At 36.6% G+C, this 12,030-nt stretch overlaps 1 protein-coding gene across 3 annotated transcripts in view; it reads right to left on the reverse strand.

The window, feature by feature from the left end:
• Positions 1-12,030, reverse strand: part of LOC144973588 (zinc metalloproteinase nas-6-like) — a 699,617-nt gene that overhangs the window by 20,340 nt on the left and 667,247 nt on the right. For 2 of the 3 annotated variants that reach the window (XR_013645587.1, XM_078916218.1), the window contains exons 1-3: positions 4,547-4,599; positions 3,438-3,507; positions 2,114-2,170 (exon numbers count right to left, since the gene is read on the reverse strand). Coding sequence is in view for 1 of the 3 variants with exons in the window: in XM_078916218.1 (XP_078772344.1) it covers positions 2,114-2,170; positions 3,438-3,507; positions 4,547-4,573 (154 nt within the window). In the remaining 2 variants the exon portion in view is untranslated. Of the gene's footprint in view, positions 1-2,113; positions 2,171-3,437; positions 3,508-4,546; positions 4,600-12,030 lie in introns of those variants that run through there. The other variant, XR_013645586.1, reaches the window with a different exon arrangement.

Here is a 12,030-nt window from a genome sequence, read left to right on the forward strand (position 1 = left end):
CGAGAAATTTTGTATAAATAAAATAACTAAAATATTAAATGACCAGTATCATCCACTAAGACCATCAATTATTATGTCAGAAAGAAGTGGTCGCCCTTTCTCTATTTCAACGAAAACAGAGAGACACCGAAAATCTTTTCTGCCGTCCAGTATTAGGCTTTATAACAACAAGCAATAATCATTTTATATAATTATTTCTCATTTTTACTTTTTAAAAATATAAATATTAATTTATTAATTTATTTGTTTTGCAATCTTTTCAATTTTCAATTTATAGTGACAGTTTTAACTATTTTACAGTGTTGAAATTATTCATATTATAAAGCCCAGCTCTGGTTATAGAGCTGCTCCTTTTTTATATATATACATCCTATTTCCATTGTATTTTTATCTTATGTGTAAATTATAACACGTCTGTACAAAAAATTTCCTTTTTGGGATGCAATAAAGTATTGTTATTATTATTATTATTATCCAGTCCTTCTAATGACTAATAATAAGTAGGTTTCATATTTTCATATTGAATCATAAGATGGCATAACTATTGTAGTAGAAGGATTACAGGCAGAGTCTTAAGATTACTGAACATAAAAGAACGAGGATCGATTATCTTTATTGAAAACCAGCTTAATATATTTTATTAAAGAGCTTTTATATAGCGCAATATCCATTAAATGTACTCAAAGCGCTTTGCAAGGGGTCCCTGACCAACAGCAACACGTAAAATGTAGAACGAAACATGACGCCTGTTAGGCGGTATTACAACGCTATCAACTCATTTTACACCTCAGTACCGTGAGAGAATGTGAGTAAATAGCTTTTTCCAAGGACTCAACTATGCGCCTAGAAAAGTCGGTGGTGGGTTTTGGTAGAAATACATTTTGAACTTGTATAAAAAAGAAATTTTGGTTACATATAGCCTTCTGGTAGAATGAATGAAACATTCTGAAGCGCATAGAGTGTGGTAAACATTGGAAATGCTGTTAATAGATGTGTTTATAGTTTGATGAAATTCATCTTTTCATCTATTTCATTTAAACTCTAAAAATGTTACGACATGTATACAATCACTTTGATATTGGAAGAAAAACATTTCAAAAGAAAAAACAAACTTGGCGTTGATTCTTAGTCCGGCGTGTTCCTATTTGCAGGTCTGATAATCCAAATTGGTATGGTCTTATTATTGTAATGGAAATACCTTCAAACAAACTCAAAATATTATTGTCCAATACAACAATGTTAAATCAAGTCTATAATACTCTTCAACAGTCGTAACGTCATTTCCTTCTTAATGACGCATGGTAACTTAGTAACTGGCTCTAAACTATTGGAACAATGGCGGACGCACTTATGAAATATTTCTCCGACGAGCATAAAAGTGTATCCAGAGGAGTAAAACATTATAAATCTGATCATGTTTTGACTTTTACACATTCTGATCACAAGCCATATGAAAAGTTCTGGCCAGCATGAAGAATAAAAAGTAAAGATTTTCTTTGTTTAGAACCATGATGGCCGATGTTGCTGGGCGGCGTGACATCAGACTACTGAATCCAATTGTGTTTGGTAATCAGACCTGCAAATATGTCCACCTAGACTTAAACCAATGTTTTTATCTTTTGTTTGTTTCTATATGTTGCTATGACACTCTTCGGATCGGAAGGTCCTGGGTTCGTATCACGAGCGGCGCATGTTTATTGAGTCTTTGGATAAGGCTCTTTTCTCACTGTAATGCTTATCGCTAACTCAATACTACAAATTTACTCAGTTAAATACTGAAAGGTAAGACTATTGGCGTTACGTTCACGGAGAGTGAATAATGTTCACCAGACGATAGGACAAATGTGAATAGTATTCGTTGCGACAAGGAGTGAGTCAAGTTCATGACACTCACCGTACTCCTCGTACTCAGGTGTAAAATGAGTACCTGGCCGTTGACAGATTTGTCTCTGTCCAAAAAAAAAAAAAAATATAATATCGCAGGCGTCATGTCTCGCCCTACATGTTAATCGTTAAGTGTTGCTCTTAGCTTGAGACCCTTGTAAAGTACTATTAGGGGATGATGGGATATATAAAAGCTCAAATTTACATATCAGATTATTATTTTACTCACAAATCGTTTCAGCATTCAAGATCATCTGATCAATGGTATCGAATTTTGTGTCCTCATCTAGAGAATGATAATATCATAGAAAGAAAGAATATCGAGATATTATTTCTAATGGCAAAACTAAAAGAAATATATAATATATAAAATGTCTGAACAAAATTGCCACAAGTCAATATGATACAAAACTGCTAGTAGCTGTGGATTGTAAAAAGAAATTAACAAAAATGAATATAATAGCCTTAAAAAAAAACGAAACAAAATACCAAACAAGGAACGGTTTTGGCTCAAAACCCTTCTTCGTGCAGCTATGTGGTCTTGTGGTATGACACTCGCTTTCGGATCAGAAGGTCCTGGGTTCGAGCCTCGCTCGGCGCATAGTTGAGTCCTTGGAAAAGGCTCTTTACTTTATTCACATTCTGACATCGTATTGGTGTGTAAAATGAGTACCTGGCCGTTAATCGCGTTGTTTCTCTCACAAAAAATGTATAATCGCCTAACGGGCAACTCGTTCTACATGTTACGTGTTGCTGCTGGTCGAGGACCCCGTGTAAAGCGTTTTGAGCACGTTTAGTGGATATTGCCCTATATGAATGCTCTAGTTTTGTTTTGTTTTTCAACAAACGACAAAAAAAAAAAAAAAAAAAACGATGGAAACATAAATACATTACAAAAATTTAAAAAAGCTCTATGGCAGAGAAATAACTATTATTATTATTGATATCATTATTATTATTATTATTATTATTATTATTATTATTATTATTATTATTATTATTATTATTATTATTATTATTATTATTATTATTATTATCATTATTATTATTATTATTATTATTATTTATTATTATTATTATTATTATTATTATTATTATTATTATATTATTATTATTATTTATTATTATTATTATTATTATTCATTATTATTATCATTATTATTATTATTATTATTATTATTATTATTATTATTATTATTATTATTATTATTATTATTATTATTATTATTATTGATATTATTATTATAACAGATATCAGTAATTTGCTTCTAGCTCAGTAATCAATTGTCATAAAAAATTTCTGTAAAATGAGTACCTGACTATTATAATATCGCCTGATAGGCGTCGTGTTTCGTCCCACATGTCAAATGTTGCTGCTGGTTAGGGAACCCTTGTAAAGCTCTTTGAACACGATTAGTGGATGTTGCTCTATAATATAAAAGCTCAAAAGCTAAAAAAAATGTTAACCATTGGAAGTGTAGACGTCTAGCTAATGATTAGCAGATTCAGTGTAGACAATATAAGTTTGGGGGAAAATTCATAAAATTTCTTACCTTTAAACTCTTGTCGCAATGTGGAAGCAAAACCTTGACTTAACAAACACATCAAGCTTGCCAGGGCAAACTAAAAACGGGAAGAAACGACCAAAGAATGGTTCAGTTATTGCGCAGTTTTGTCGTATGTTGATGTGAGAATGGGCATGCGATATTAAGCAAGGCGGGCATTGCGAGCGATCGACCGTCCCTATTCTTATCGGCCAAGTATTTGGCCACACACATTGCGTTTTCACCCTGATCGGCGTCCGAACCACGATTAAAACCGTGCGTGTATGGAGCCTTTAAGAGATCAAAAACTCGCTGATGGCGGTCAATGTTGAGTCTTTGGAAGATGCTCTTTACTCATACTTCCTCACCGCACCTATGTGAAATATTTGTATCTGCTCTGTCAAAAAAAAAGTGTTATTGTAGCCCTCTTAACCCTCTCCTTACCAACCATAGGAAAACCGTCACATTCGTTACGATGCAAACAACAAGTTGGTCCTTTTGATTCCTTTTGTACATCTCAAAATTTAAAGAATTAAATAATATTATAGCTTTAAAAACTTGACACTGTGATGTTGAAATCATTTTGCTGAAAAATATTGTGTATAAAAATTACTTGTTGCTGTTCTGTTCCAGTAAGAAAACTCTATTTTTGTGTTGGGTGGTGTGGAAGTTTAGGGAAAACTCTGAAAATTACTGGTAAGGAGAGAGATAAGGGCTTTGCGTGTCAACAAATGTTCAGTGGTGATTTAACATTTCTTGCATCTAAATATTAGAGAAATAAGTAGTGTTGTTCTGAGGGCTATGTTTTAGTAACTGACAAAACATGAGATGGTAACTAACGCAGCACGTCTGAAATGTGCGCGCAAAGTCAATAAGGTCGCGGGGTGGTTTTCTGCCGTTGTTTTTAAAAGCAAAGTATATGTAGGTCTATGCAACATTAATCAAATAGCATATACTGTGTTCTTTAATAAAATGGCAGTATTAGTGTCATAAAATACATAAAATTTAAAGAATAATCCATCAAGAGCATGTTTGTTACTGTTTGTAACTATTTAGGTTTTTGCCTCTGGGTTGGCATTTTCGTGGAATTGCCTATTGATCTTCTAATCGAAACTCACCAAGATTCTTCGGCTTGATTTTTCCATCTACCTTTAAAGTCTTGACAACCTATAAAATGGAGAAAACCCATATAAATTGGCATATGTCAATAAATATATATTACATCACACTCGTATAGAGCTATATTCTTTATTGGGAGAATAAATAATTTAGAAAAAAAATATGAACACTAATATAGCGCATTTCCGGGTATTTACCATTCTCAATACACTTCACAATGATTTATTTATTTCCCCAGCGGGCCATTAAAAAACTGAAAGGTTCTATTTCTCATAATTTTCTTTCTAAATTTACTTTTAAAGGTCCTAGTAAACCCGACATTATACCGTTTTGACACTGAATGATTTTTTTTTTCAATTTTGTCAATCAATGTTTAAGATTCAAAGATTCTCTCACCAATCACTGCCGAGTTATCAGGTTGGAAAGATGTCGATCCTAGCTTGACTAAATAACTCTACAAGATTACACAATTGAATTCCATCTTATATACATGCCTTGATTAGTTGTTTTCTTTTTGTTCTTTACGGTTTACGGCGTTTGAACGCCAAGCTATGACTAAACGCTTTTTAAAATTTGGCCAGAAAACTCTTTCTCTTTATAAAGTTGTCAATCAGCAGTAGTAGTAGTAGCGTATGGCTACACCTCCAAATGTATTTCGTCAACCCAGCTTCTAAAGTCTTCCTCCGTCCTAAGGATGGCTTCGTAGCCACCTTCAAGTTTAGTGACTGGGCAGTGGAGGACGATGTGATCGCTGGTCTCTGGGGCTGCCTGACATTTCTGGCAGGTATCACTGTTTCCAAGTTTCCATCTGCACATATTTGATGCAGTTCTGCCATGTCCAGTTACGAGGCGGTTTGAGGAAATCCAGTATTTCCTGACGTTATTGTATGCAGGCACTCTTTTGGTTGGATCTTTAATGATGTTTCCTCCTTTTGGTGTTTCCCTGTTCCACATGTCTCTCCAGTTTTCCTCCACACTGAGGTCTACCATTTTTGTTAGGTGGATCAGTAGAGTAAAGTAAATGTTGCTGCTCGAAGCTCGAAGAAATAAATACTATGAAATTGAATGTAAGCTTCAATTTTATTACAAGAACAGATCAAATGAACGTTTCGGATTTCCCCCTTATCAACCAAAACAGGATGAATGAAACACTACAGATGAATGAGATCATGAACAGCGCTGCCAGACTAGTATTTATGAAGCGTAGGTGCGACTCTGCCGGACCTCTACTTCATGACCTGCATTGGCTGCCTGTTGAGAAAAGAATTAAATTCAAAGCTTGTGTTTTAGTGTATCGTTGTCTTGAAGGTACTGCCCCTTCCTACCTTTCAGAACTAATTGAAAGATATTCAAAACCCCGCCCCTTACGTTCGGCCAGTGATTCCACAAAACTAGTTTTCCCCCGAATTCGGAAAAATGCTGGAATGAGATCCTTTTCTCATTTCGGACCCTCTATTTGGAACGCCTTACCGCAGAGCATTCGTGAAAAAGAATCTTTGTCTATTTTTAAACGTTCGCTTAAAACATATTTGTTTCGATTTTAGTAGATGGTATGAGAAGCAAGATAGGTTTGGTTTGTGTTGTGTGTTGTGTTGTGTGTGTGTATGTGTGTGTGTGTGTGTGTGTGTGTGCTTGTGTGTGTGAATGAGTATGTTTCAGCCAAAGTAATTTGTAATTTAAGCGCTTAGAGTCTGGTGTCTCGGAGTTATAGCGCTATATAAGTTTTCAGTATTATTATTATTATTATTATTATTATTATCATGTAATAAGTTGTATGATAGAACCTTATATTTTTGTATATGAAATCTGCGATTGTAAATGGGCGAGCTTATTCAAAACAGAAAAAAAACTTGAGCGCTTTACAAAGGGTCTTTGACCGACAGAAACACGTAACATCTAGAACATGACGCCGGTTAGGCGATATTACATTTATTTTTTCAGGCCGAGGCAACGCTTTTAAAGACCAGATATTAATTTTACACCCGGGTACGGTGAGATAATATGAATAAAGAACATTTTCCAAGGACGCAACTAAGCCCCGCGCAGAGCGGAACTGGAACCCAGGACCTTCCAATCCGAAGACGAATGTCATACCCCAAGATCACAAGATCATAGCCGTACAATATTAAGAAAGAAGTTTTGTCATGATTTGGTGGTATAATAGATCTTGATTTTTGTTTTGCATATGAAATCTGCGATTGTAAATGGGTGAACTCATGTGAATTATCCTATCAGGTTTATGCTGCTATACTTTGTAAAATCACGTATTAAAAATTTTGGTCAGAAGACTCGTCCTTCAAGTATCTATCCATTAAAATTACCTTTATCTTTCTGAAAACTATCAAACCTAGAACTTCCCTCGAGTTTCAGGTTTGAGAGGTTTTGGCAAGATGAGGGTCACTTTAATCGAAAATTGAAGGACGATTTTTCTGGCTAAAATTTTTAATACGATTTTTTTCCAGATGACGGTCCAATATCTGTCATAATACACATTACCTTTATGTTTATATCATTGTATTGCATTGTGTGCACAATACTCAATAAAATAAGGTTTAGTGGTATGGCACTCGCCATCGGATCGGAAGGTTCAAGGTTCGATCCCCACTCTGAGCGGCGCATAGTTTTCTAAATTATTTATGCGCCCAATAAAGAATATAGCTCTAAACGAGTGTGCTTTAAAAGATATTTTCATCATATTCTCCCACCATATTCAGGTGTAAAATGAGTACCTGGCCGTTAACAGCGTTGTCTCCGACTGAGGTCAAATTATCATATCGCCTATCGGGCGTCTTGTCTCTTCCTACATGCTTAGCGTTGTTGTTGGCTTAGGACCCCACGTAAAGCACTTTAGCACGTCAAGTGCTTACGGGTCATAAGCATTTAAAAGGCCTTAAACCATTTTGGGCCATTAAAATTCATATCGTATCATAATAAAAGAAATGACAGATAACAGTGGGTTTGATTGTGTTTATGTAAATATATATATATTGGCAATTTCTACTTATCGTTCTCACGATTGTTTTGCAATGATATAAAGATAAAATCGAGCCACAAAATAGGTGAGGCAGGATATTATACTTGACGTGCTTATATAGGCAGGTCTGTTAACCGAACGCAATTGGGCCATTGATTTAACATCGTCGTAATGGTCAAACTGTAAAGAAATTGAAACGGAACTATTTTGGCCATACGATTCGCCACGAATCATTAGAAAAGCACATTCTGCAGACAAGGGTAGACGGCAAGAGAGGAAGAGGGAGACCAACAAGAAGCTGGGAACAAGATATATGTGAATGGCTGGGAATGACAACAACTCAAGCAAGTAGACTGGCGGAAAACAGTAATCTGTTTCGCAAGAAAGTTCGGGAAGCAACGTCCTACGCAGGATCAGCTGACTAGATGATGAGATGAATGGAAAATATTCGGCGTTGGTTTGAGAGTATTCCCATTATAACAATGAACCCATAACAATAGAATTGTGCGGCTATGTGGTCTTGTGGTATGACACTCGCTTTCGGATCTGAAGGTCCTGGGTTCGAGCCTCGCTCTGCGCATAGTTGAGTCCTTGGAAAAGACTCTTTACTCACATTCTCTCACCGTACTCAGGTGTAAAATGAGTACCTGACCGTTAACAGCGTTGTCTGTCCGAAAAAAAATTAATATCGCCTAACAGGCGTCATGTCTCGTCCTACGTGTTAAGTGTTGCTGTTGGCCAGGGACTCCTTGTAAAGCGCTTTGAGTTTAGTGGATATTGCCCTATATAAAAGCTAATTTTTAGGATTCAACAGTCTGATGTCACGTCCCCCAGCAACGAGCATCTTGGTTCTAAACAAACAAAATCGGTACTTTTTATTCTTCATGCTGGCTAGAACTTTTTCATATGTCATGTGATCAGAATGTATAAAAGTCAAAACATGATCCGATTTATAATGTTTTTCTCCTCTGGATACACTTTTATGCTCGTCGGAGAAGTAGCCTATTTCATAAGGGCGTCCGCCATTGTTTCGATAGTTTAGAACCAGTTACTAAGTTACTATGTGTCATTACGAGGGAAGTGACCTCACGACTGTTGAAGCCTATTTAGACATGCAAATAAGTTTCCACGTCCGGTATTGACTACAGACGATACACGTTATTTTTCATTATATTTGATTTGTTTTCCACGTTTATTTGTGTATTGTTGTGCTGACGAAGGGTTTGTACCTGAAACGTCCATTGTCTGTTTTGTTCCCATACGAATCCTCTCCATTTTCACTCTTTCGTCGGTATACTTCTTGTGATTTGTCCAGGATAGTTATAGTATTAGTGGAGCAAAAGGACTAGTTTTGATCTAGAGGGGAGTCGATGGGGGGCTTGGGGGGGGGTGGGGGGGGGTTGGGGGGAGGGGGAGTTCTGTACAAAAATGATCCGACAAAAGCTACGTGCAAACATTTACTGCATGTCTGATAACCAAAAGTTATTACGGGCTTGTTTTAACATTGTTGAAAATAAGAATTATATGCGTTGGTTTGAGATTAGGGGCAGCGTGGCTCATCCGTACGGTCTTTGAGGCTATAATGATGAGGGTTATCGGACTTCTCAAATAAGTACTCCTCTTACGATTTGTCCGTGGTAATAGGATTCAATGGTCGTAACGTCACTTCCTTCCTAATGACGCATGGTAACTTAGCAACACTGGCTCTAAACTATCGGAACAATGGCGGACGCCGTATGAAATATTTCTCCGGCGAGAGGGAAATAAACCCCATAAATTTGATCATGTTTTGACTTTTACACATTCTGATCACAAGACATATGAAAAGTTATAGCCAGCATGAAGAATGAAAAGTAATGATTTTCTTTGTTTAGAACCAAGATGGCCGCCGTTGCCGGGCGGCGTGACATCAGACTACTGAATCCAATTCTATTATTAGTGCTGAGCTCTCGCCTCTCATGAAAGTTTTGATTCCCAGGGTTCATACATTATTTCTTTTCTTCTTACCAAAAGTGATCGGACAGAAGTTAGGTGCACATATTTTACACACTGGCGGTCGGTCAATAGAGCGAAGTTGTTTTGTGCCGCCCTATATTTTCCGTAGATTAGCATGTCAACCAAACAAAAAACTTCAATTTTACAATTTTGATAAAATTAAAAATCTAGCACATACTGCTTTTTGTTTTGAATTTAATATTTGATGACTCGTGCGTCGCTCCGCGAAGGTAGCGTCAAATCGGCACGTTTCATCTTTCCCCCGTTGCCTGCGCGGGGTGACAATGAGCGGAGGGTGTGGTGTGGTGGGGAAGTTGTTTTTGTTTATATGAGCCAGTCTTCGTTTGGCCGTCCTGTCCTTATCCTATACTCCGTTGTACCTTGAAGAAAGTTAGTTACTACTCCCCAATCTCCCTCCACCTCCCTCCCCAACTAACTATTGTCTTTCACTGCTAAAATAATTAGGCCAAGACGGCCAATCTAGCGATGCACGCCCTGAGGTCCTACTTGGGATAAATTAAAACCATATCAGTTTTATCACTGAAAGAAGAGGCTTTGCTTCACTTAGATATACGGATGAAGAGAATGGCAATAAATATATATTTTATCATTGTTTGTTTTGCTTAAATATATATTAAATATAAAAAAGAACAGTAAACAAAGTATGCACCGAGAAGAGCCCCATGGTACTATAAATAAAAATCCCTGACCCCACGGAGTCCTTCATCCCCGCACATTCCCAACGATCCCTACTCAACTTGTATTGTGTGCATTGTCTAATAATAGTATAATTATAAAGATGTCGCTGATTGTGTGTGAAGTTAACAAGTGCTTTGCGTTTGGAATTAAATGTGGATTTTTAAATTCTATTATTCTAAAGTTGTCTGTCATACTGTTAGTCGTTAGTATTCAGAGAAAAGTATTATCGCTATTGTCATTGTTTATGAAACCTACCTGTTTTTATCTTGAATCATTTTATTTTAAAAAGTTATTTCTGTAATTTGTAACCAATCATGAATCATGTTGATTTTTTAATTGATAATCAATTCCGACACTTATCCCCTCAAAAGAAAATAGTGGTGAAAGATTTAGGTCCACACAAACCAGTGAATTTTAACTTAGTTTCTAACACTCCGAGGAGACAGCGCCGATTGAATAATGATTATTTTTAAAATGTTGAATGGCTTACTGCCAGTGAAAGCCGTAAAACGCTTCATTGTTTTTATTGCTTGATTTTTGGTGATGTATGCTATAACGGACAACAGGAGGATTCAGTGATATTGCGCACATCTCTCAGGCACTGAAGAAACATTCTGAATCAAATAGCCATGTCACAGATGCTGTTAAATATAAACTTTTCAACGTTGTAGATATAAGAAATCAGTTGGAAACAGGACATGCTGCGTCTGTGAGTCGTTATAATGAACAGGTGAAAGTTACCAGACAAGTTTTGTCCAAGATAATTGATGCTCTTTTGTGAGTACGTCTCGTTAATATTCTAACACACACACACACACACACACATACACGCACACACAAATACACGCACATATATGCAAACAATTGCAATACCGCCCTCCACACACACACACACACATACACACATACACACACACACACACATACAAAGTAGGTCAAATTAAGTTAAATTAACTAGACCAATAAAATTTGATTCTGTATTTCGGATTTGTGCCGCCTTAAATACAATGTGACCAACCGCCCCTGATTTTACAGGTCTGTTAGTGGACACTTTTACGGCCTTTCTTTAACATTGTTGTAGGCGTTGGTTTGAAAATATCTCCATTACAACAAGGAGACCAGAACATTTTGGATTATCAACAAACCTGAAAAAAAACAAGTACACGTAAGGCGGAATGGTCTTTTATGTACAGAGGAGTTAAAATATTATTGTACACTTCTCGCTACAGAATCCAGAATAATTCTTGTTTGATCGGGAGTCTCTATAAGACTAAAGTGTGCGGCTATGTGGTCTAGTGGTATGACACTCTCTTTCGGATCGGAAGGTCCTGGGTTCGAGCCTCGCTTAGCGCATAGTTGGGTCCTTGGAGAAGGCTCTTTACTCACATTCTCTCACTGTACTCAGGTGTAAAATGAGTACCTGGCCGTTAACAGCGTTGTCTTTGTCCGAAAAATTGTAATATCGCCTAACATGCGTCATGTCCCGTCCTACATGTTAAATGTTGCTGTTGACCAGGGACCCCTTGTCAAGGGCTTTGAGCACGTTTAGTGGATATTGCGCTATATAAAAGCTCAATTTAATTTAAAACATTTTTTTTAAAGAAGATCCAGTATGCAGACTTGTTTTATGTCTGGATGGAGCTACTGCCAAACAATGGGGAAAAAAAAACAAACAACGGAATGAACTTTCTGAGCGGAAGCCTGAGTTTATCACAGTTTCTATAGATAGAATGCGCTTGGCCAAGGAGTTCACAACATTGCCATCCGGAAGTATAACGGACCAACACACAAACTCTGTGTAACCATGAACGTTTA

The sequence above is a fragment of the Berghia stephanieae genome, chromosome 5, assembly GCF_034508935.2.
Source record: "Berghia stephanieae isolate SIO BIC M18660-M18661 chromosome 5, UCSD_Bste_1.3, whole genome shotgun sequence".
Taxonomy (NCBI): domain Eukaryota; kingdom Metazoa; phylum Mollusca; class Gastropoda; order Nudibranchia; family Aeolidiidae; genus Berghia; species Berghia stephanieae.